This window comes from Armigeres subalbatus, chromosome 2 (genome assembly GCF_024139115.2).
Source record: "Armigeres subalbatus isolate Guangzhou_Male chromosome 2, GZ_Asu_2, whole genome shotgun sequence".
Taxonomy (NCBI): Eukaryota; Metazoa; Arthropoda; class Insecta; order Diptera; family Culicidae; genus Armigeres; species Armigeres subalbatus.
Genome location: NC_085140.1, coordinates 185,991,903 through 186,018,865, shown reverse-complemented (window position 1 = coordinate 186,018,865; position 26,963 = coordinate 185,991,903). Strand labels below are relative to the sequence as shown.

The 26,963-nt window shown below is 40.9% G+C and overlaps 1 protein-coding gene across 1 annotated transcript in view; it reads left to right on the top strand.

Annotated features, from left to right (window-relative positions):
• LOC134211377 (citron rho-interacting kinase) overlaps positions 1–25,841 on the top strand; it is a 42,030-nt gene extending 16,189 nt beyond the window's left edge. The window contains exons 5-6 of the mRNA XM_062688175.1: positions 19,996–22,163; positions 24,657–25,841. Coding sequence (XP_062544159.1) covers positions 19,996–22,163; positions 24,657–25,696 — 3,208 coding nt within the window. The 3' untranslated portion in view covers positions 25,697–25,841. The remainder of the gene's footprint in view (positions 1–19,995; positions 22,164–24,656) is intronic.
• The last annotated feature ends 1,122 nt before the right edge of the window (positions 25,842–26,963 follow it).

Sequence of the window (26,963 nt, the reverse complement as noted above, 5' to 3'; positions counted from 1 at the left end):
AATTCGTGTACTTGGGCTCACTGGTGACCGCCGATAACGATACCAGCAGAGAAATTCGGAGACGCATAGTGGCTGGAAATCGTACGTACTTTGGACTCCGCAAGACGCTCCGATCGAATAGAGTTCGCCGCCGTACCAAACTGAGTATCTACAAAACGCTTATAAGACCGGTAGTTCTCTACGGACACGAGACCTGGACGATGCTCGTGGAGGACCAACGCGCACTGGGAGTTTTCGAAAGGAAAGTGTTGCGTACCATCTATGGTGGGGTGCAGATGGCGGACGGTACGTGGAGGAGGCGAATGAACCACGAATTGCATCAGCTGTTGGGAGAACCATCCATCGTTCACACCGCGAAAATCGGAAGACTGCGGTGGGCCGGGCACGTAGCCAGAATGTCGGACAGTAATCCGGTGAAAATGGTTCTCGACAACGATCCGACGGGAACAAGAAGGCGAGGTGCACAGCGGGCAAGGTGGATCGATCAGGTGGAGGACGACTTGCGGACCCTCCGCAGACTGCGTGGTTGGCGAAGTGCAGCCTTGAACCGAGCTGAATGAAGAAGTCTTTTATGTGCAGCACAGGCCACTCCGGCCTTAGTCTGATGATAAATAAATAAATCAGGATAATCCAAAACAGTTGATGATGCCTTCCTTTGAAGGGAGCATTTGCTCGGTGCAATGCAAAAAGGGAGATCATCCTTTCTTTTATATTACGCGATTGCTCGGAATAATGCAAAAGAGTTGATGATGCCTTTTTTGAAAGCATGTGCCTTCTTTATTGTCAATATCAAGAAGTCTATGTTGAAGTCCAGCTTTAAGTTGCGTAAAGAATATGATTATTGAAAATAAGATCATTTTCATTGCGTTATGCCAAACGACCATTATGCCAAACGACTATTATGCCAAATGACCATTATGCCAAACGACTTTATGCCAAACGGCTTTATGCCAAATGACTTTATGCCATACGGGGTAGCCCCATTCTTTCGCGGCCAAGTAGAATCTGCGATCTATATTTCGCTCGTATCGGCTCTCATCACCAACTGTTTTCTTAGGTCCGTGGACGCCGATTTCAGAGGAAGCGACCACATCCCAATCTGTATCACACTGGAAAACAGGGCTGCACCTAGAGATGTCGTAAAATCCCGATTAATCGATTAGTAACTAATCGATTATTCTCGATTCTTGTCGATAATCGATTGATCGTTGGGAAGTAATCGATTCAAAATTAATCGATTATCACATCGACCTCAAGAAGACCCCGGTGGCCCTACAACCAAGCTGATTGGACGAGCTTCCAAACCACACTCGAAGCCGAACTGGACACCGATGCTCCAATGTCAATCTCGGACTTTATCGCACCAATCAACATTCCAGTTTCGTTCAATATCCCGAAAACCAGTACAAAACCTGGACGCCGTGGTGGATCGAGGACGTTAAAAAAGCAGTCAAATTGCGAAGAAAACTATTACGAGCAATCAAACGAACAAGAAGAAACCTACCTGAAGACCACCCCGATACCATACGCACCCTGGAGGAGTATCAACCTGCCCGTAATAGCTGCAGGCAGGTGATAGGGGCAGCCAAAGACAAAGTTTAGGACTGAGTTTCTCGACTCCATGAATAAAAACCAGTCCTCATCAGAGATTTGGATGCGAATAAATAGTATACAAGGAAAGAGACGGTATAAAGGAATGACTATCAAAGTGAAAGGTACAACCACAAGAGATCCGAAGATCATCGCTGATGCTCTAGCGGAATATTTCCACGAGCAATCTTCACTACACCGCTATTCGGACCCATTTTTAAAACGACACCCACTTCCCGAATCAGCAGTACTCAAATTTCCAGTTCCACCAGATAAAGGTAAGAATTTCAACTTGACAATGTCAGAGTTGGATTATGCCCTTCAAAAGGCCTCTGGGAAATCGGTGGGTCCAGACGACATAGGATACCCGATGCTGAAGAATCTTCCGTTCAGAGGAAATACCACTTTTCTCTCCACCATAAACCAAGAGTGGACTGCCGGAACGCTTTCGAGCAGCTGGAGTCATAGCTTCGTCATACCTATATCTAAGATGTCAGCAGCTACCGGCCAATCGCTCTGACCAGCTGCATCTCTAAAATCATGGAGCGAATGGTTAATCGACGGCTGATCGAGTTTCTGGCAGAAAACCGGAGACTAGACTATCGACAGCACGCCTTCCGGAACCAGCACTTATCTGGCATCTCTTGGACAGATCGTTGATGACGCAACAAAAAAGGGCTCCACATTGAGATGGCGTCCTTGGATGTTGCCAAGGCTTACAATAGAGAGTGGTGTCCTGGTATCCTAGATAAGTTGGCGAGTTGGGGAATTACTGGAAACTTACTTACTTTCATTAAGAACTTTTTGAGTGGATGTACCTTCCAGGTTCTTGTGGGCAATTGTGAATCAAATATATTTAAAGAAGAAACAGGCGTTCCACAGGGTTCGGTAATTGCGGTCACTCTATTTCTTGTGGCCATGAGCGGTATCTTCTCCGTCCTCCCCAGTGGAATATATATACTCGTTTACGCTGATGATATCCTTGTCATCGTGACCGGCGTACACCCGAGAAGTGTCAGGCGAAAGTTGCAGGCAGCAGTTACCGCGGTCGCCAAATGGGCACAGGAAGCCGATTTTGACATCTCAGTGGAAAAATGCGTCAGATCACACGCTTGTGAATCACACCACGTTCCACCATTGAAACCCATCCTAATCAACAAACAGCCGATAACAATTAAGCGTAACCTTAAAATCCTAGGCATTAACATCGATAGGCACCTGACTTTTCGCAACCACTTTCTCAAGCTGAAGGAGGCTTGCAAAAATCTCCCCCGTAACGCTGGGTAGACACCTTTGCGTGGTGTATTACGGTGTAAGATCTACCACGGTCGCATTGTCAGCTACAGGCAAATCCTGACCCAACGAATACCTTCCCCAATATCCAACTCCGTGGTATACTTATGAGGGTGTCGCTGAGTCTGGGGCCTCTCGTTAAGTAAGTACTACACCAACACTTCCTTCCCCTCCCAAGTTACGGTGAAGATGGGCGTGGCCAGAAGTAGTAATCGTCATGCTTTTGTGATTTTTATCCTAGATTGAAATCAAGGACCACACCCACCTTGATTTCTGATAGCAATCTGAATAAGGATTTCAAAAGAAAAACATGAGTATCTCTAGTGTCCAATCTACGAAGTACACCGTAACTATTCTATGCTATGCTATGAAGGAGGCTTGCAAAAATCGAGTTTGTCTAATCAAAACAAACGCACCAGGAGTGACCGAGTCGTGTTGCCGATGCTATTGTTCATAGCCGACTCTTTTGTGGCATTGAAATCACCTGCCGCGCTATGGAACTCATGATCAGTGTTGTAAAATGTCATTTGCATTCGCTTGTATATTTTTCCCAGAACTTTTTTCAGAAGCTTGCTATAGATTCTTGATGTATGACGAACTTATAGCGCTCAAATATGCCTACAACTCTGTCTAACAAGACATTGCTGTTAATATATCTGAGGCGTGGGAGCAGTGTTGTAAAATGTCATTTGCATTCGTTTGTATAATTTTCCCAGAACTTTTTACAGTAGTTAGCTATCAACTATCAAGTATGACGAACTTATAGCGCTTAAATGTGGCTACAACTTTGTCTAACAAGACATTGCTGTAAATATGTAATCTGGGGCGTGGGAGGCAAAATGTCATTCAAATGACATTATGTCAAATGACACGTGACATTTTGGAGAGATTTCATTCTCTAGCCACAGATGTTATATTTAGAGCAATGTACCCTTGGACAAAAATATAGCACTACTCAAGCGTTATGCGTACATCTAAAATTTTGAAGTAAATTTGGCTTCTGAAGAAAGTTATGAACAAATTAGTCAAATGACATGCAGATGACATTTTACAAGCCTGCGTGGGAGGCAAAATGTCATTCAAATGACATTATGTCAAATGACACGTGACATTTTGGAGAGTTTTCACTCTCCAGCCTTAGATGTTATATTTAGAGCAATGTACCCTTGAACAAAAATATAGCCCTACTCAAGCGTTATGAGTACATCTAAAATTATGACGTGAATTTTACTTCTGAAGAAAGTTATTAACAAATTAGTCAAATGACATGCAGATGACATTTTACAAGCCTGCTCATGATCATCACTCTGTCTCCGATCTACAAAATCACTATTAGAGCGCTGTCAGGTTTACTCCCTGCCACTCCCGCCCACTCAGCCTGTGTCGAAGCTGGCACTCTGCCGTTCCATCATAAGACTGCACTGACAATATGCTGCAGGGCAATAGGATATTTGAAAAAAAAAACCAAAGACGACGGGTAGATTTGCCTCCTCGAAGAGCAGACTAACCGCGCTTTAAATAACGTGGCCGGATCCACGCTTCCCCCGGTGGAAGGGCTCCACCGTATTGGGCCGCGAAGCTGGATGGCCAGAAAAATCATAACCAGAAGTTATTAATTGTTTATTCGTCTTCGATTTGATCGTACAGACTATCCCGACTAGAAGAGCTTAACAAAAATTTAACACAATTTTAACATATTGTGATATTTATAACTTATTTTGATACAATTTAGTTCTCAGTAGCCATTATCTCATCGGCGAAATACGCCTGCGCATTGCGCGGATTCGTCGGCAGGAGGAAAGAGTTGGACGACGATTCAACACACGCCGACTGGAAGATGCCACGGTGAAACGGTCCTTCGTTGAAGAACTGGAGACGCGTGCTGCAGATATTCCGGAAGGTGGCAGCGTGGAAGACCAATGGACCGCCGTCAAGAATGCCTTCATCGCCACCAGCGAGAACAATCTGGGCGAACTACGCACCCAGAGAAAACAATGGATTACCGATGAGACCTGGAGGAAGATAGAGGAGCGAAGAGAAGCCAAAGCCGCGATAGAGCGATCGAAAACCAGAGGAGCCAAAGTCTTAGCCCGTCAACGATACACGGCTCTTGAGAAGGAAGTAAAACGCTCATGTCGACGGGACAAGCGCGCGTGGGCAGACTCTCTGGCCGACGAAGGAGAGAGCCGCCGCAACCGGGGACATTCGCCTCCTCTACGATATCTCACGACGCTTAAGCGGGGCGAAGATGAATGCAACGATGCCTGTGAAAGACGCGAATGATCAGTTATTGACCGACCCAACTGACCAGCTGAAACGCTGGTTCGAGCACTTCGAACAACTTTTCAAGTGCCAACCAGGCCATCACCACCTCGGCATGATCTGCCTAGGATCCGACGTATAACACGTGTCAATACCGAAGCTCCATCACTGCTAGAGATTCAAACAGCCATCCAAAGCATGAAATCGAATAAAGCCCCAGGGGTCGACCGCATATCAGCCGAGATGCTCAAAGCTGACCCCATGACATCCGCTCAACTACTGCATCGTTTATTTCGTAATATCTGGGACACCGCAACTTTCCCGGTCGACTGGATGCAAGGTATCTTAGTGAAGGTGCCCAAAAGGGTGACCTGACTGTATGCGATAACTGGCGAGGCATTATGTTGCTGTGTACCGTTCTCAAAGTTCTGTGCAAAATTATCCTAGCCCGGATTCAGGAGAAGATCGATGCGACTCTCCGGCGGCAGCAAGCCGGATTCCGTGCCGGAAGATCCTGTGTGGACCATATTGTCACGCTCCGCATCATTTTGGAGCAGGTCAAAGAGTCCCTTTACTTGGTATTCATTGACTACGAAAAAGCTTTCGACCGTCTCAATCACGAGAATATGTGGGGCGCCCTGAGACGCAAGGGGTTCCTGAGAAAATCATCGGCCTCATCGAAGCACAGTACGAGGCCTTTTCGTGTAGAGAGTGCTGCACAATGGGGTCCTGTCCGACCCTATCTGGGTCGTAGCTGGTGTGAGGGAAAGGATGTATTCTATCACCGTTACTGTTCCTCATCGTAATCGATGAGATTCTGGTAGATGCGATTGACCGTGAACCAAACCGCGGGCTGTTATGGCAGCCTATAACCATGGAGCACCTAAACGACTTCGAATTGGCGGACGACGTTGCACTACTCGCGCAACGGCGCTCTGATATGCAGAGTAAGCTCAACGACCTTGCCGATCGCTCCTCCTCGGCAGGTTTAGTCATCAACGTCAACAAAACCAAATCGTTGGATGTAAACACGGTGACTCCTTCCAGTTTCACAGTAGCCGGGCAACCAGTGGAGAATGTTGAAAGCTTCCAATATCTTGGTAGCCAAATGGCGTCAGACGGCGGTACCAAGATCGACATAGGCGCACGGATCAAGAAAGCAAGGGCTGCCTTTGCGTGTTTAAGAAATATCTGGAAAAACAGGCAGATAAGTGAACGCACCAAAATACGAATTTTCAACTCTAACGTGAAATCTGTGCTGTTATACGCTAGCGAAACATGGTGTGTATCAGTGGAGAACACTCAACGGCTGCAGGTGTTCATTAACAGATGCCTGCGGTATATAATTCGGGCCTGGTGGCCTCACAACTGGATCTCAAACAACGAGCTCCATCGTCGTTGTCACCAGAGGCCGATAACAACAGAAATTCGGGATCGGAAGTGGGGCTGGGTCGGCCACACTCTACGTAGGGGCGGAAACGAAATCTGTAAGCAAGCATTAGACTGGAACCCAGCGGGACATCGCAGCAGAGGCAGACCCAGAGGCTCATGGCGGAGAAGCCTCAATAAAGAAATAAAAGAAGTCGACCGAAATCTAACCTGGCAACAGGTTAAAGCCATACCCGGGCATCGCTCAGGATGGAGATCTTCCAAGTCGGCCCTTTGCACCACCGGAGGTGTACAGGATCCATAAGTAAGTAAGTAAATTATCTTTCAAATGTTGTAACAGGATTATATCATAATATGATTTGAAAAATGTTTAACACCGAATTGCCCAACAGTAGGCAATTAAAATAGATGTAGCAAAGTCTCCCAGCCATAGATATCACAACGCTGATATAATTTGAGAAGGTTGCCTTATTTGTAATGTTGGTAATTTCATGTTCTCGAAAAATATTCTTGTTCACAAAAACAAAAAATTATGATTGTTGATCGCAATCTGTAGCCCTATCACGACCTGTAAAAATTCCAACTGGACAGAAACAATATATTTTGTATCTGATTCTGTTATAAATTTCTAACAAAATATGTTATTTTTATGATAATATTGTAACAAAATTTGATAGTTTTTGTTTCCAGTCGTACGGTTTTGATAGAAATTTAGATATTTTAACAACATCCTGCACCATGTTTCTAACACATTTTGTTATAAAATTTAGTATAACATAATAACATAGGATGATATAATTTTGATATGACCTTCTAGTCGGGATACTCTTATTCTAAGTTCCTTATTCTAGATTTGAAACAATACTTGGACACATTAAAATCAAACGAATTACAAACATTATTAAAAGCTCTAAGGCAGGAGCTAAAGGGGTTATTGTATCCGTACGTTGTTCGGTGGGTTGGGACAGCGAGTAAATCAGCGTGACGCAGGCTATATGCTCAACTGTACATCCACGAGCAAGTCCGGACAGTCTATGTTACTGCTGATGATGTCATACACTACAAGTCTTCTGAAGGTGAGTCGTCTAGTTGAGAGTAGTTCCAGGTTAATTAGCTGACATCGGGCTCTATAGTCAGGTAAGTGCATTGGATCGTTCCACGGTAGGTGTCGAAGTGCAAAACGGATGAACTGCTTTTGAACTCGTTCAATGCGAATCACTTGGGTCGTATGGTACGGCGTCCAAATAGGGGCAGCATATTCTAAAATACTCCTCACAAGTGCACAGTACAGAGCTTTTAAGGTGTAAACATCGGTGAAATGAGCTGCATTCCTACGAATAAATTCAAAAACTGCGAATGCCTTCGCCGCCGTTATTGCAGAAATATGTTCGTTGAACCGCAATTTCGAGTCCATTGTAACGCCCAAGTCACGAATCGACGAAACACGCTCTAGTGCAGCATTGGCAAAAGTATAGCTGTACATTATTGGGGATACGATTCCGTTTTCATCGCACCAACGTCGGAGTACGTCAATATCAGTTTGAAGAGCAACACAATCCAGCAAAGAGTGTATTACTCTGAAAATTTTAAGGTCGTCAGCGTACAGAAGCTTTGCAGAGGTAAGGCAGTTGGTCAAGTCATTGATATACAGGATAAACAGTAAAGGTCCCAGCACGCTGCCCTGGGGCACACCCGAGGTAATGCTGAAAGTCCTAGATCGTGAGGCATCAACACGAACGAAAGCCTTTCTGCCAGTCAGGTATGACATTATCCAATCTGCTATCCATTCAGGGAAACCCAAGTGGCGTAACTTTGCAACGGCATATTGGTGAGGCACGGTGTCGAAAGCTTTCGAAAAATCTACGTATACGGATTCCACCTGATTGCGTTTCTCGACTTCACGGAAGAGCGCATTAGAATAGCATAGCAGATTCGTTGTACTAGAGCGTTGAGGAAGAAAACGGTGCTGATGAATCGAAATGAGTGGTTTAACAGCAGATAACAAAACTTTATGAACTAATGATTCAAGAAGTTTTCCAACACACCAAAGAATGGAAACTCCACGGTAGTTATTAACTTTGCGCAAACTTCCAGATTTGTGAATTGGAATCATCGTTGCTGTTTTCCATAGTCCAGGAAACGTTTTTTCACTCAACGATCTGTTGAAAAGTAGTGTTAGTGGAGCCACTAGTGATTCAGCACAGGCTTTCAGCAGGAAAGGTGTTAGGCCATCCACTCCGGCACCTTTTGAAGCATCTAAATCGCGAAGAGCTTTCAACACTTCTAGGTCGGAGAACAGGAAGGGCGCGAGGTCAATATCGTGCGGTAGAACATTCGAAAAACTACCTGGGTGAGTTTGCGGAGGGTTCACACTGAACACACTCTGAAAAAAGTCGGCGAAAAGGTTCGCAGCTTCATCAGATGTGGTAGCTGTAGTGTCGCCATAAACAACATTGTTCGGAACTTGATTAGCCGTCTTTTGCGATTTGATAAATCTCCAAAACCTGGACGGATTATTTTTAAGATTTGATTGGAGGTCGTCCATATATCTTCGGTAACTGGCATCGAGGAGGTCGTTGTAAGAGGTTTCTACCTGATGGAGGGAAACTCTGTCCCGTCAGTTTTGTTAGCGATGTACTGTTTGCGTAGCTTCCTCAATCTGTTTCGCAGGTTTTTGAGTTGAGCATTCCACCAAGGCTTGTTATTAACACCTCGATTAATGCGACGACGGCGAGGAGCTATAAGGTGCAATATTTCGTACAGCTTGTCGTAAAACAGCAGTACGCTAGCATCTACTGAGTGCCCATGGAAATGATGACTCCAATCAACCGCAGAAAGCTCTGTATTAAGTGAAGTAAAATCGCACCGCCGAAAGTCGTAATCCATGGGATCCGGTTCCTGGTCAGAATAACGTGGTATTAGGCAGCAGGTGTCGATATGTAACACTACCGGTGGATGGTGCTCATCGATTGGTATGAGCGGCAGAACGGGCTGAGAGATGTCCATGTTGTCAGAAGCATTTGTGAAAACCAAGTCGAGCAGCCTATTGTTACGGTTAACGAAGGGGTTGATTTGCACCAAACCACATGTCGAGATGGCTTCGCTAAGGGAAATTTCTTGCTCGCTAGATGCGTTAGTTGCCAGATAGCCGTTGATGCAGAGGCGTCGCGTCCGCATGTGCAACCTGTGCACTGCACATGTTGCAATTTTATCCCCAACATTCAAACTCTAGATAGATTTCTTGTCTTTCTAATCCAAGCATGTATTTGAATTGTGTGCATATGAAAGATGTTTCATGCAAATTTGACTAATAGATACATAAACGGAAAATATGCTTTTTTTTATAGGCGGCATGTTATGTGAGGCAACCAAATGCTGCGATGGGGACGCGTTATATTTTTCTCTACAATACCGAACCGACCCACCGACACCACATGTTGTATCAACACGGAACTTTCAGCCGAGAACGTTTTGTCATGCATCATACACGCATTATTTTGTATGTGTGGATCATCTGCTCTAATCGCAATCGGCGATGTATAGGTAGTCAAAGCGTTCCTCGCAGGCAGTGCACGGTATGGTGCCTATCGAGAACCGCTTAGAACAGCGCATGCGCGATTCGGTGAAGAGAGCGCTATCGGGCGAACAAAATCGAAAGAGAAGAGTAAAGCGCGAACATTTCTGCTTCCTCAAAGCGTTCCATGACGAAAGTTCCGCTTTGCATAAGCAACGCGAAGCAAAAGCGCTTTGATATTTTTTTTTTATGTTAAATGGGATGGCCCGTTTACACATCCACTAATCCTGACGACATTGTACTGTCCGATAATACTAAAGCGACATTAGCTCAATTTAAACAGAAATTTTCATCTGCTAATAAGCTCAATAAAACCTGTTTACAAATACGCCTATTATATTAGACATTGAAGTATCCGACAATATTAACATATTGTAAACAGACATTTCATTTTCTGATGAAAATCTATATTGTCGCAGAATTAGTAAATATGAAACGGGTCAACATTTTTGAAGAAATTTATTTTTAAAGGTTTTTTTTTCGAGAAATCCAATATATTTAGTTAGGGAGGGAGTAAGTCAAATATCAATGGTCCACACGAATTTTGAAATTTTTATGAGCAAATTTCCATGCTGATGTACGGAAAACTTCTCGACATCTCTCCAATCCAGAATATTGATCAAATATATAAATTGTAAATAGATAATTTCCGAATAGATGTATTGCTTATTTTACACATTTCAAACGATTCTGATGATAGTAATTTTACTTAAATCACTTTGAAGCTTAGTTAAGTTTGAGTTAATTCAGAAAATAAGAAGAAGCTAAGAACCAGTTAGATGCAACAAAATAAGCAAACATATTGAGAAACGCGCTGGAAAATTATTTGTTTATCATTTCAGGTCCCTTTTATGTGTTTATCTCGAAATATTAAAATAGTGCACAGGTTGAAGAATTGATCACGCGACGCCTCTGCGTTGATGTCGTCATCGAAGATCCATTGAAGATGAGGGAGATTATAATCCCCAAGCAGCAGGAAAACGTCATTAACGGATGATTTATCAATTAAGCTTTGCACTGCCGTACAGTAAGTAGCATAAAGCTCGCAATCGGAATTCGGGCGAAGATAGATACCGAAAATATGCAGAGAGTTATGAGGGAGTTTCAATGTGACTGCGACTTGTTCAAGCGCACAGCAATCAGATAGGGACACTTCAGTACATTGCAATTCACGTTTGACTGCAACCAATACGCCACCGCCTCTAGAAAGACCACTGGTAAACTCGTTACGGTCGCAACGAAAAATGGAGTAGTCCGATGAAAGCTCCGAATTACAAATATCGGATTTGAGCCAAGTTTCTGATAGCACAACAACATCGTAATCGCAGGATGAGAGTCGTAACTTCAAAACGGTTGTCTTAGTACGCAGACCCCTGACGTTTTGGTAGTAGACGCTCAGGTAGCGGGAATCACTCATATTCGACCGAACGATGAATACCCATCTTCAAAGAGGGCAAAAGCGCTTTTTGCTGAAATGATCAATCATAAATACTTCACATTATGAGATTCTAGGATAGATCAAAGGTGGCCGATACCGTTGGTGTGGGAAGTTGGTGTCTTCTCGGCGAAAGCAGCGGCCATCTATGTTGCTGCCTCTAAACAGAGCGCCATACTGGCCTTGGAATCGCCGAAAGCTAAACATCCTTGGATTCAGGCAATTCAGTCGCTCCTGGACGAAGAAGAGCGCAATATTACTTTCACCTGGGTCCCGGGACACTGCGGAATCATCGGAAACGAAGAAGCCGTTTCCCTTGCTAACATCGGCCGAACTGGACGCCGCCTCACAAATTGTGAAATCGAAGTGAGCGAAAAATGGTTATCACTCTCCGGGCTGTTTTTCTTTCCCGAAAAGCGATTTCTCCCCGAAAGTTTTCGTGAGGGAGCATCCTGTGCTCCTGAGATTGAGTGAGCGATACGAACCCTGGTTCTGGTCAAGATTTTTTTATGTACAGGTTATCCGACTTCGTCAGTTGATGGGAATAACCAGCGGGGGGGGGGAACATACATTTTCAGTGCAAAACGTAAACAAACGAGCATAAATTCCATTCAAAAATCCAAGATGGCTGAGTTGGGGATATTGACAAGTCGGATAACCTGTATACATAAAAAAATCTTGGTTCTGGTCATATTTTGCCCAGGATTGTCTCTCCCTATGTCGATATATTCATTTTTCTAGGCTACTAGACGATTTTTGGACAATAACAAACACATGAACAACAAGAGATGACATGGTTTTGTTGTTGTTTTTCATAGCAACGAGTTTTTTTTACAATCTAGCACCCTTTTCAATTTTCCTTCCATTCCTCGATCTCTCCTTATCTCGATGGTCCCTTGAATATCGAGATGTAGAGAGGCGACTGTATGTTACTTTTGAGACGAAGATATGGCAAAGCTACCCGTTTTCCTAAAAAACGTAAAAATGTAAAAATGATTTCAAAAAGTTCAAGAAAATAAAAAAAAATCAATCTAGGTACTCAAGTGCACTCTAGTGACTTTCATGAAGTATCAAAAAGCATCACAACAGATCACAGTTATACTAATTATACTTATTGTTTGCATAAAATATATGAACAGAAAAGTTGATCTCATATTGTAAAATCATCTTTTAAAATGATTTTTTCACTTACCCGATAAGTGGGGCAAGTGAAAAATTCAAACAGATTTTTTGGTTTTCCGTATATTTTGTATCCTAAAAGTATTTTTCAAAGATCTTGTTCGCAGGCATATAAATGGATGATGATTCGTTATGTCATAAAAATATGATCAATTTCAATATTATGTTCAGCTTTTATGACTTGATGAACATGAACTATATGATTTCCTTTACCCACTTGCCCCACTGTACCTTACGCATACGTATATGTATATGTATATTGTTACTATCCAAATAAATTTAGATATAGCCTATCGGAATGGTGATCAAAAGAGCATTTCGTGCAAAACGCACTTGTTTCTCTAAAGCCGGACTGCATCCGATGCTAGCTACCTGATATAAATATCGATTGTTTTATTAGGTACCTTGTGTAACATGCTATCGAATTTCTATCTACTTTTATAGAACAAAAAGCGTGTGAAATATGCTTGTCGATTGATCTACTATTCATATCGTGATTGTTCATCTATAACACTCAAGTTCAAGTGCAGTGCGAATCATTAGCAGTAATCTATACACAACACGCGCGCCAGCAGCAGCTGATAGATATAGATTACATACGTTCACACGACCACCCCCTTTCATCGAGTGGGATCGAATTATTGACGTTTGTTTAATACACCTGGTACCTAAGTCGAGAAAATCTCGAAGCGTATTTTTTTGCAGACGAGATGAAATGAATGAAAATGAGTAGGGGATGATGTTCCAAAATGCTCAACACAATAAATATTATTACCATAAAATTGATCGCATTTATGCTACTATATACTTACTAGGGCACCTTAGGTTCTGCTTTTTTCTGGGGAAAAAAGAAACGGCAACAAATTTTTACTCAGTCACTGAAATGAAAAATCAAAGATAGAGTTTAAGAGAGTTCGTTTTTTGCCCAAGTTTCCCCACAGGGGCTAAGATAATCGCCAGAGATGTGAGCGCAAAAACAAAGTCTTGTTCGAATTGGCCGCCTACGTTTTTCATTTTTCTCCTGTACTGGGCAGCGTCGCGATCGGGTGTTTTTATAATTGCGGCGTTTTCAAAATCAGACGTGGTAATTAAAAAGAAGACGAAAAGTCCCACATATGGTCGGGTGTGTGCAATAATTGATTGAAGTCGAGCGCAAAGAGCTCCCCGAAATGCATTATTCAATTAGAAACAAGATCGAAAGTGTTTTCGCTGTGTTGCTTTAGCATCGTTGAGAGAGGAGAGAGGAGAAAAAAAAGCGATCGACGAGTGACGATCGAAAACACGTGCGCGCGATATGATAGCCGATTTTTTGCAATTGAATTGAGAAGCAAACAGTGAATTTATTTACAGGGGCGTGTGCCAGGAGTGATTTCTCGTTTTCGTTAGAAAAGCGATGTTCAATGCCATATCTAAATGATATTTTATATACGCCGCCTCTATTTGTGCAAATATGAGTTTCTAAATGTATAAATGTAACGACAATTTGATTGTACCAATTATTGAAGTAAGTATTCTCAAGATTCTTCATGCCCCTTTCTTATTTTTAAACAGATTACATGCACTATTATAAAATATGTCACTTTAAAGGTAAGAACTTCAAATCGGCTATCTTGGAAACCCATTTCAAAAAAATATTTTTTCAAGAGCAAGATTTAAGAGAAACATAAATAAAGCGCTTTGGGGTGAATCAATGGTAGATTATTTACCTACTTCTTCTGAACAATCGAATGAAATTTCAGTACTGTACGAAAACTGTATAATCACCTTCAATTTTACGATAGTAGACGTACTTTTAAATAAAACGTAGTCGATTCGCCCATATCCGTTTTGGTTCGATTCACTAATTTTGCCATAACTTTCTGACGCAATAACCGATCGTGATCGATTTTAATAGTGATGATGAACAAGAGTTTGTCCCATGTCGAATGCAACCTATTTCGAGAAAATCGGTTGAGAATGAGTAGATGAAAAGTTGTGCATTTTTTTCCTTATCTTTTATGCACATCAGGTATCAGAACGTCGGCTCCAAGGGTTCACCTCAATTTGTGAGATTTGTGCCATCGCCTTCACAGCCTTTTTCATCACACACCTGACGGAAAACGAAGTGACCAAAAAGAAAAAAGGAATGTGGATGGGAGAAAAAAGAAAAAGTTGGGAAAAGGGCCCATGAAGAGGGCATACAACGCATAAGCGTACAAGAGCTTATAGCTCCTTACCACAACGGGTTATGAACAAGAAATACTCTGAAGGTTCATGTTTCTGAAGTCAATTTTACTAAGTAAGTGTTTACCAAATATTTGGAAACGCAATTGCGCATAGACTGGGCAGTTACATATCAGATGATAAGAAGTTCCATAATCGGATGCACAACTATCACAAACAGATGATTCAACGCGCTGAATATTTGCCAGGTGAAAGTTCAGTCTTCCTTAGCCGTGCGGCTACAAAACAAGACCATGCTGAGGGTGGCTGGGTTCGATTCCCGGTGCCGGTCTAGGCAATTTTCGGATTGGAAATTGTCTCGACTTCCCTTGGCATAAAAGTATCATCGTGCTAGTCTCATGATATACGAATGCAAAAATGATAACCTGGCTTAGAAACCTCGCAGTTAACAACTGTGGAAGTGCTTAATGAACACTAAGCTGCGAGGCGGCTCTGTCCCAGTGTGGGGATGTAATGCCAATATCAAGAAGAAGATAGTTCAGTCGGCAGTGACCTGTCTAGGCCTTGACTATGACACTGCCTAAACAGAATTTTTAGACAGATTAGCTAAATAGCTTGCTACTGCCGGAGATGGCTCCCGGATGTACAATTTTGTTTGATGACATGAATCCAGACTACTCCAATGCCATTTGTGCTGAGTGACAGCCCAAGAGTTGATCAAACGCTTCACCCAACACTTGGATATTGGAATAGCTGGCTCAGGACCATTACGTGCTAAATCGTTTCCAGCTATGGAAGATTGTCCAGGAACCCTTTAAGGTGTAAAGTATTAACTGAATTCAGTTCCTCAATTTGAGTTCGATATGGGATTACTAACTTCGACCTTGAGTTGGCCGAAACGAAAGCTTTAATAGCTGCTTGGCTATCTGAACAGAAGTATATTACTTTGCCCATAAAGCGCTGCTCCAGTGCAGATTGCACTCCACACATGATGGCAAATATTTCCGCTTGAAAAACAGTGCAGTGTTTGGGTCTGTTTAAACATTACGTAACGCGAAAAACGTTGTTTTTAAGAACCCCCCACCCCCTCGTTACATTCTGTAACAAAACTTAGAACTACCCTCACCCCCATGCGTAACGCGTAACAAATACAAATTTTTGAATAAAATCTTGTTTGTCGTAGAATTTGAAACACGATACAATAAATTATTATTCAGGGGCTGTCCACAAACCACGTAGACAGATATTTTACTTTTTCAAATCCCCCCGTCCCCCCTAGTAGACTTTCGTAGACTTTTTCAAAACCCCTCCCTCCCCCTCATGATGTCTACGTAGACATCAAAATCAACCACGTTTTAAGCAATTCAGCTATTGAATTCCATTTCCATGTAAACATTACAACAAAATTCGAATTTTAAACTTAACAAAATCACATTGAACAAAATCCAATAAAACAAAAATCAAATTTAATCCACTGTCCATAACTCCTGAAATCAAATCTCAAAGCCAAATAATTTAATTACTGTTGAATTCAATTCCTCCTAGAGGTGTGCTGTGCACCACCATCGCCGACATTTTTGCATCGGAGCGCCACTGATAAAATCTGTCACGCATCTGACCTATAATTTTCGACGCCGGGTCAAAATTGTAAAAATCGTGAATTTTCAGAATTTAGAAAAATTTCGAGAATGTCAAGTCTACATTCCAATAAGTTTTGCGTGGAAATTTCGTAAAATTTCCCAATTGATACCCTGGAATACTCCAAAGAACTCTCCGTGATAATTCCGATGCTTTTCTTGAAAATTCCATGCAATATCCCGCTGAATAATCATCTGTTGAAATCCCAAGATTTTTCTTCTAAATTCCAAATTCCCGTTAAAAAACCCGAGAATTATTTCCCGAAGTAATTTTTTGTTTAAACGGACATTCCAATATATTTCCCGTGGAAATTTAGAATGGTTTTCTAAGATATTTTTTAACTTTTCTTGCAAATTTGGAGCAATTTCTCGAGGAAATTTAAATAAATCTTATGGGCATTCCAAAAAATATTTTCTGAATAATTTTCGGTGGAAATTATGGAGAATTTTTAGTTGAACTTTTTGTGAACTTCTCGTAAAAAATTCGAATAAATTTTCATAAAAATTAGAAAGCCTTTTTTTTACAAAAATTGCAAATATTTTTTTTTGTGGAAACTCAAACTGTTTTTGGTGGGAAATTCAAATAATTTCTCGTGGAAATTTTCAACAATTTATTTTAAAATTTCGAAAATTTTCCATCGATAATTCCAAAGAATTTACATTTGAACTGCCGAAGAACGGAAGAGAATTTACCACGGGCATTTCGAATAATTTTGCTTATATTTGCATAGAGTTCCTCGCGAAAATTCCGAAGAATTTCCAAAATTCAGCAAAAAATTTCGGGGACTTCCCAGAAATCTCCAGTGAATATTCTGAACGGTTTCCGGCGGAAATTTCGGAGAATTCCCTTTACAAGTTCCAAAGAATATCTTTTGGGCTTTCAAAGACTTTTTCTTGGATATTCCAAAATGCTTTCTTTGTAAATTCCAAAAAAATCCGTTAAAGTAGGAAATAATTTCCATAGTTTGCAAAGAAGTTCCTGCCGGAAATCAAACGAAATTCTAATAGAATCTGCAGTAAAATCCAAGTGAAGATTAAAAAAAATCGAATGTTCTATAGAATACTCTGGAGAATTTTCCTGCTCAACACAGAAGAATTACCTGGTGAAATCCATGATAGTTTTAAGCCTTAGCTCAGACTTTTACTTTAGTGAAATTCATTAAATTTTTAAGAAGAAGTGCAAGAGATTATATCGATAAAGTCTTACAAAAAAACCGGAACATCCTAAAAAAAATCAAACAAGTGAGCTTCGCACAAAGCTGCTGTATAAATCGCTTTAAAAAAACATAAAATCAAAAAGTCTACGTAGACTTTTGGTATACCCCCCGTTCCCCTTCGTAGACTATCGTAGACTTTTTCGAAACCCCTTTCCCCCTCAAGAATCTACGTGGTTTATGGACATCCCCTCATTGTAGATTTTATGCTATTTTGATGATAATAACTTTTTTTTTTCATTTTAAATATTTTTTCTCTGTGCAATTAATTTGTTATGCGTAACAATATCTCGAAGGACCCCCACCCCCTATATTTTGTGTAACAAATCGTAACAAAAATTGGACAACCCCCCACCCCCTACTGCGTTACGTAATATTTGAACAGACCCTTTACCCAGTGGGTCTGAATGTTCCAATCTCAGCTCACGCGAATAGACGCACGTACCTGCTCTACCTTCGAGGAGGGAGCCGTCAGTGTAACAAACAATGCTGTCCGACATACTTCTCTCCAAATAGCCAGATGTCCACTCATCCCGCGAGGGGATTTGTGTTGAAAATGTCCTATAAGGAAAACTACTAACATGTGTGAGATCACTTGGAGAAAGGAAAATTTTGTCTCAATTAACCATAAGCGGTTACAACGAAGTGTGTGCAGAACTGCGATTTACAGGATTCTCTCCCATAAAACCGAGCATCCATAAAATTATTTCTTCCTTTTTTCTTTTTCCAATTTTCTTCTTTCTTCTTCCATCTTTCATATTTCTTCTTTCTTCTTTTTCTCTTATTCTTTCCTCCATCTTTCTCCCTTTTCCTTTTTCCTTCTTATATCTTTCTTCTTTCTTCCTTTTTCGTTCTGTCTTCCTGTCTTTTTCCTTCCTTCTTTCTGTTTCCTTCTTTCTTGTTCCTTCTTTTCTCTTCATTTTTCTTTCTTCCTTCTTCCTTTTTCTTCTACCTTTCTTGTTCCAATTATCTATCCTTCCTTCTTTCTTCCTTCTTTATTTTTCTTCCTTTATCCGTCTTTCTTCTTCATTCTTTTTTCATCCTATTTCCTACTTCTTTTTTTTCTTCTTTATTCTTCAATCTTTATTTTTTATTCTTTGTTCTTATTTTTTTTTATTTTCAATTCCTTATTCTTTATGCCTAATTTTTTATTTTTTACTTTATTCAACGGTTGAGATTAATTGCATTGCAAATTGGTGAATTTCAGCCTTCTGATACTTCACAGCCTTTTGGGACTTTCAGCCTTTCGAGATTTCAGCCTTTCGAGTTCAGCCTTATGAGTATTCAGCCTTTGTAGAACACCTAATATTTTTTTAATAAACAAACTAACGCCATTATGTTCGAAGATAACCTCAAAATGATCAAATTGGCTCCATTTACTAGTTAGAATGTCTAATTTTGAATCAAATTCATTTATTTGAAAGCAGTCAGTACAACATCATATAATACTTTCAATATATTACTAAAATGTTTAAAATTTACATTGTTCAACTGTGTTTCGCATAAGAAACATAGCTGAAAAAGATTTTACCTTATCATTTTACCAAAATAAAATTTTATTCTCAAATCGAGTGACAATAAATTAGAACCAATTTTTTTTTCTTACAAAGGCATAACCTCTGCTTTATAGTGTACCTTCTTCTTCTTTGTTGGCATTACATCCCTCACTGGGACAGAGCCGCCTCGCAGCTTAGTGTTCATTAAGCACTTCCACAGTTATTAACTGCGAGGTTTCTAATCCAAGTTACCATTTCTGCATTCGTATATCATGAGGCTAACACGATGATACTTTTATGCCCAGGGAAGTCGAGACAATTTCCAATCCGAAAATTGTCTAAACCGGCACCGGGAATCGAACCCAGCCACCCTCAACATGGTCTTGCTTTGTAGCCGCGCGTCTTACCGTACGGCTAAGGAGGGTCCCCCCTTAAAATGTATACCATGTTCAAAAACGGCATTGACACTTTGCCCCACCTTACCCAACAAGAAATACAAATTTTGAACAACATTTGAAAATTTACTTTCTATCCTGTAGTACCTAGATCTCTAAAAATTTTAAAAAAAATGAGCGATTTGGGGTAAAAACATAGATGTCATTATTTAACACACTTCAAGGAAGGCACATAAGTTTCGAATACAATATATTTTTTAGGACGAGTATAAAACTTTAACATAATATTTCCCTCACTACGCCTTTGGTCGACAGGCCAAGTTAACTGATTTTTGCTTTTTTTTTCTCCATTTGAATCTTCCCCCCAGAGAAAGCGAAGATCTGCAACGCAAACGGGCAGACGGGTTGGAGGAGGTTGTCTCGCGTTTAGAGAAGCTTATCGATCAGTTCAAGACAGGCCACCCGGTGGTCGTTAGTGGGACCGCAGACGGTACGACGTCGCTTCTAGAACGGCAAAACGAACGACTAGAGGACAAGCTGAGTGCCATTCGGGAGCAATCGATTTTAGATAAGCAATCAGCTCGTTCGGCCAACCTGTCGCTGTGGAAGCTGGAAAAGGAACTGGAACGGGCAAAGTTGGACAACTCGATTCTGGGCCGCCGGGTGGAACAGGCCGATGAAAGAGTGAACAGGGTGCGGAAGGAGAAGGAGGAAGTCGCTTTCAAAATAAAGCAGCTGGAGGAGACAATTGGCGGGAAGGAGAAGCAAATTGAGGATCTAAAGGAAGACATCCGGTTGTTGAAGGATGAATTGAGGAAGGAACGTTACTCAAGGGATTCGACCGAGAAGGGACGATTAGCCGAAAAGGCAGAGTTGATAACTGCTGCTGCTAAGATTCAGAGCTTGGAGGAGAAGTTGGACGAGGCGAAGAAGAAGGTGATCGAAGCAAACGACAAGCTCAGAATAATGACGTCAGAAAATTCCAGGCTAATGAGAGAAGTCGATGAAAACCAAGATGAGTTGGTGGACGCCCATGGATCTGTCAAAGAGTTGGAAGAGAAGCTAGCGGTTGTAACGAGGAATTTTAATATGTTGAAGGGAGCTTGTAGTATTACGGAGACCCAGCTTACCGAACTGGAGATTTTACTGGAAAAAGAACAGAAGAAAAATAGTGAATGTGAGAAAACAGTCGCTGCTTTGTACATACAAATGAAGGAAAAGGACGTTATACTGGCCAAACTGAGACAGGATCTGAATCAGGAGAAATCGTCCAAGACACTGAGTGAATCGAAAACATCTCAACTTGCTTCGGAATACGATGAGTTGCGCAAGAAGTTTGAAGAGCTTCAAAATCAGATGGTTGATCAACAGAAAGACCTTATTGAGAAGACCACTAGTTTGTTCGAGGTCCAAGAACGCATAGAGATGCTAAATCTGGATGCATCTAACTTACAAAAGGTCGTGTCAAATTACGAACATGAGCACCTCATTCTCAAGGAAGAAAACTCCAAAATTCTTACCGATTTGTTCTTGGCAAAGGAGCATATTACAAAACAGTACAATGAGATCAAAGATTACAAGAATCAAATAAATCAGTTGAACAATGAGCTTGATCACGTCAAGACGGTTCTCACGGAGCAAAAGACGTTCTACACCGAGCGTGATATCAAATCGGAAACCACGCTTGCTCAACACAAGAAGCTCATCGATCATCTACAAGCCCGCGTAGAAGAAGGTTCTCACAAGAAGAAAAAAACATTTGCCGATATTCTTTTTGGAAGCGGCAATCAGGAAAAGAAAGAAAATGTTGCGCCGAATCCTATCATGGTGGAAAACACCACCAGCTACAAAAAGCTTCAGGATGAATTGCAAAAGGAGCGCCAACGAACCAATCAGCTCAAAGAACAACTTTTACGAGCAAAAACTGATATGATTGCTATGCAGGGAACCCTCAAGAAGGCCCAAAAGGATGAGGAAAATCAACAACTCGAATCTAAGGATAAACAACTTCCAGCCAAAACTCCTCCCAAGCCTCACAAATCTTCATTCCGACAGGAACCAGCACCCACCGTATCTAAAACCGGACAGCCCAGCGGAAAATCTCACACTTTTGACATGACCTTGGAGACCTCCTCTTCCAAAAACCCGATTCAGCTGTGCAGTGTTTGCGATCGCCACATCATGGCCGGTCACCCCTACTGGAAGTGCACAGGTTGTGCGAAAAATGTCCATCGGAAGTGTCGGTCCGGAGCCGCGAACGATTGTCGAGGGGACGGAGACTTGGACTCGCTGGCCAATGAGCTGGTGGCGGAAGGAGCCAGTGATACCGAGTCGCTGCGAGATCAAATCAGTTTAGCACCCGGACCGGATGAGGAATCGGGCGGCGAAAGTGGTGGTGTGGTTAGCAGCGTGGAGGAGAAAGCCGATGACGGAGAGGACAAGTATGTGGGTGATTTGTTGTTCAAAACGAAGCGTTTGGAGCCAAAGCTGGCGATCAACGATGTGTATGACGTGAGTGAGAACGTGGTGCTGTTGGGTAAGTGTCGAAGAAATTTTTTGTTGATTGCATTTTTTATCGTTTCACTTTCTTACATCCGATAATTGCTGGAATTGTGTTGTGGATTGATTATTGGGGATCAAAACAAAGAAAGCGATAATTATGGTATTGCTGAACAAAGCCCATTTATTAGGGTGAATACAGATTTTTCCAATACGAATATTATATTTTTTTGTATCGATTTACGGTTAGTTTAAAAAATAGCAATCTTGGGGAACTAACCGTATTAAGCATCATAGAAAATTAAAAATGCAAAAATTGTGAAAAGTCGTGGTTTTAAAATTCAGTTTTTACACATGGTGAATTTGAAAAGATAGGAATCTCCCGATTAATGATGCTGTTAAGGTGATTCGCGTTGGAATACAATTTAAAAACTACATAGTGCTTTCAGGGGCACATAACTCGAAAAGTAAACGACAAACAAAAGCGAAAAGTAGTTTTTTACCTTTGTTCACTTGTAGCATACACGAAAAAAATGGTTTCCAGATGTGCTAACCGCCTAAAAATTTACATTTGTGCGACCGAAAACGCGAGGTGAGGACTAGTCATTTTTGGACTCTGTCGTAGTTCACCTTAAAGGATGTTAGAAATTAGGAAGATAAAAAATTAGGAATAAAGAAATCTATTTAAAAAAAATAGAAGTTGAAGAATCTTGAAGTTGCCAATTTTAAAATTTATATTATGACAACTAATTTGGAATTTATTTAAAATTTCGGAATTCATGTACGAAATTTTTGAATTTACTAATTTAAAAGTTTTGTCCAGTTGGAATTGGATAATTTATGTAAATAAATAATAGGAAAGTAAGAAATAAACGATTTTAGAATTTAAGCAACTGTTGAACAAAGTTGTGGGAGAAATACAATGCTGCAAGTCCACCAACCCTTTCCGAAATTCAGCTTCTGAATTGAGTTGCATAATACTACATATTCGGAAATCATTCAAACTCCAAGAAGGCAATAAGAAAGTGGAACGTTATTTATTGAATCTCCTGAACAGGACATTTTTCGTGTTTCGTATGCATAATGCCGTTTGGCACACCATTTGGCCAAAAGTGGATTGGCCGTGCGACTTGTTTGAACAAGTGCCGTTTGGCCGAATAGTTGATTTTTTTCAGGTTTTGAGTAGCGAAAAGTGAGAACTCTCTCACTGAGAAGTAAGTAGTGAGGATCTTACTTTACTTATTATCTTTCCTCTTTTCTTTCTTATTACTTATTATCTTTTCTTTTTTCTTCCTTCTTATTTACTATTTCCTTCTTCTTTCTTTTTCATTTCTTCCTTTATTTTTCGTTTTCTTTTCTTCCTTCTTCTTTCGCTCTTTCTATTTCTTTGTTTTTCCTTCTATCTTCAACTTTTTCTCTTTTTTATTTTTATTCCTTCCTTCTTCTTTAGTTATCAATATTTATATCTTCTTCCTTCTTCTTTTTCGTTCCTTCTTTCTTCATTCTTTCTTCTTCATTCTTCTTTCTCTCTTTCTTCTGTTTTCTTCCTACTTCGCTCTTTCTTTTTTCTGTTTTCTTTCCATTTTACTCTTCCCGTTTACTTCTTTCTTCTCTTTCCTCTTGTTACTTTCTTTTCCCATCTTCCTTCTTTTATTTCTTCTTCTTTCTTTTAACTTTTTTTTCTTTTTTTCTTAAGCCTACTTCTTTTTTCATTTTGACTTCTTACTTCTTCATTTTTTTCTTTTTCTTCTTTATTCCTACTTTATTCTTTTATCTTCCTTCTTTCTTTTTCATCATTTTTTTCCTAGGGAGCATCCATAAATTACGTAACGCTCAGAGGGGGAGGGGGGTTGACCGAAGTGTGACAATCCATACAAAAATTTCAATGATTCATACAAAAAGTGTGACATAGGGGAGAGGGGGGTTGAAAATGGCCAATTTTTGGGTTACGTAATTAATGGATCTTCCACTACTTCCTTCTTCTCTTATCCTTTTTTCTGGTCCCTTCTTCCTTCTTTTGTCTTATTCTTCTGTTTCACCATTTACTTATTACTTTTCAAGTCTCGTATCTTATTTGTCACTACACTACACATTTGTCTCACTTCTTGCTTCGTAGGGGAACGGTTCGCCACTTCATCTCATAGCTCCTATTTCCATCTCATCAAAAACAAAGCAATGGAAAGGAATTTGGTTTGTTTATTATTTTTATGGTTTTTTTCAGCAGTGCGCGTGTTGACAAAAAGAAGCGACGAATTTGGTGCCGTAATTCTTTGTTTAGCGATGAGATGGATATATGTGCAGTGAGATGGAGATCGGAACAGTTCCCCTACTTCTCTTTTCTCACTAGCGAACGTAATATGGAATTGGATACATATTTCAACTATTTGGACAAATGGCATTTTGCCAATTGGCGTTCGGCCAAATAATCCTTTTGGCTAAAAGACATTTGATCTAATGAAAATATTCTACGAATGTGTCTTAAAGTTGATCTAAAGTTTTTTTTATATATGCGTTTGACTCCAATTCACAGGTTGCGATAGTGGTCTTTTCTCCTACAACACCGATTCGTCCGAATTGGTACAAATCCGTGGCATATCGAACGTGAAATCGTTCACCATCTCTCAGCATATACCCAAGGCCATCATTATTGGAAACGACGGTGAATATCTGTACCAGTGTGACCTGCGGCACCTGCACAGCCGTGCACAGGCCTCCTCTTGCCTCACTCCCAAGCTGGAAACATTCGTCCTGGATTTGTCCATCGCCAACCGAACCCACAGCGAACGGTGGCATCTGGTACGCATGATGGACGATCCGTCCTTTGAACAGTTATCCGATATAATAGCAATTGCCGCAACGTCGTCGAGAATAGTCATTCTCAAGTTTGACACCAACTTGGGACGGTTCAAACCGGTACGAGGACTGGACACCGTTCTCCCAGTCACATCCGTTCTCTTCACGAAACATACTGCCATTGTAAGTTCCGACAAGTTTTTCGAAATCGATCTAGGAAATTACGGGGCGGAAGAGTTCCTCGACATGTCTGATACAAGCCTACGGGATGTTCGTTCTTGCACTCCAATGGCGGCCTTCAAAGTGAATAGTCAGGAGTTCCTACTGTGCTTCAAGGAGGTAGGAATCTTTGTGGACGAGTACGGGTGTCGATCGCGACCAGACAACATCAATTGGCTGCAGGAACCATTGGATTTCCGGTATCGCGAATCTTGCCTCTTTATCGCGCATTCCGATTGCGTTCAAGTTTTGTACGTTAGTAAATCGTACACCAAAGAGATGGAACGTAAAGAGACATCGGATGACCGGCGCGCATTTGTCAATCTGAACTCTCCACAGTTGATGGCATTTTTGGATTTTGCTCGCACTAGTATTTACGTGGCCTGTGAGTGTGGTCCGGAAAAGGAACAGGAAATCATCATGTTGGATGGATACAAGGCACTGCAGACGACGTCGCCGTGCTTCAGCAATTCCATGGAAACCTTATCCAGTCTAGCGAGCTATCCGACGACGGTGACCCAAAGCAACGAAACTCTATCGTTGGGACATGCGGTTTAGGTACGCTTTAAATGTGGTTACATACAAAAAAAAACTTATAATTTTAGTATTTAATGAACAAGATCCGCATGCGATTTGTGAGATTTATGTGACAAGAAATTGTTTTGCCTACCTAATAAATATTTGATGATTTCAAGACAGTTAATTTACGTCTTATCTATAGGATCCGAAACACCCTTTAGATTCCAGAATCCAGGTTATGGAGGTCGCTGAGCCTCTCATCACATTGGAGATCTTCCTGCCGGTCTCGTGTTTGTGATCGGCGTAAAGGGCTTCGAATATCTACACGCAGGCAAGTACTAAACTCATCTGAATCGTGGATGCTCTCAAAAACATATGTTAGCGTATCCATATCGGGACTTCTCGGGATTTAGGCAAATTCAGGATTTTTTTTATGAAATCCCGAAAATTATTTTTTCTCATTAAAATTTATTATTTTTGAAGTCCCGAAAATCCCGGGATACACGGGACAAAAATCATTAGGCCAACATAGCTAATGAACCCATTAATTTTTTACTACCTTGTACAGTGACCTGCCCTAATTCCGCGCATCGTCTAATACCGTGGTTTTCATAAAAAATCAAAACCTTTCTATCATGGATATCACATTATTTGGTGAAATTTTCAAACATAATATGTTTAAACATTTCACCAAATAAAACGATGTCCATGATAGCCAGGTTCTGATTTTTGATGAAAACCACGGTATTAGGCGATGCGCGGAATTAGGGCAGGTCACGGTACTAGTCATGAAAATATTGAAGATAAGAGAGCACTCTCACAATGAAAACACAATACTAGTGTTCACTTTGCTCCGTGTCGATCTTTTGACTAAATACATCTTCCAGCCGCTGCATCTCTCTTCTATTTAAATAATAACGCACTGGCGGAGTTAAACTGGGGCACGATGGGGCACGTGACCCACCAAATCAGATATTTTCCTGAAATTTATATACGCCAAAATTGTCTTGAGAAAAAAACTGATTTTCCGCCAATTTTTATTACGAAGACGAGACGAAAACTTCCCCCGAAATTCTTGGAGTTATTTTCGAAAGATTTTTTTCGGATAAATCTAGGAATTTCTTTAGAAATTTCAATAGGTATTTGTCCTGAACTTATATTGGAAATCATCGTAAATTCCAGTAAGAATTCCTTTGCAAAATCTATTTCAGGGTTTCCTTCTGAGAATTTCATCGAGAATTCATTCTGAAGTTTCTGCAGGAATTTCTTAGAAACATGATTCTGATTATTCTTCAAAAACTCTTTT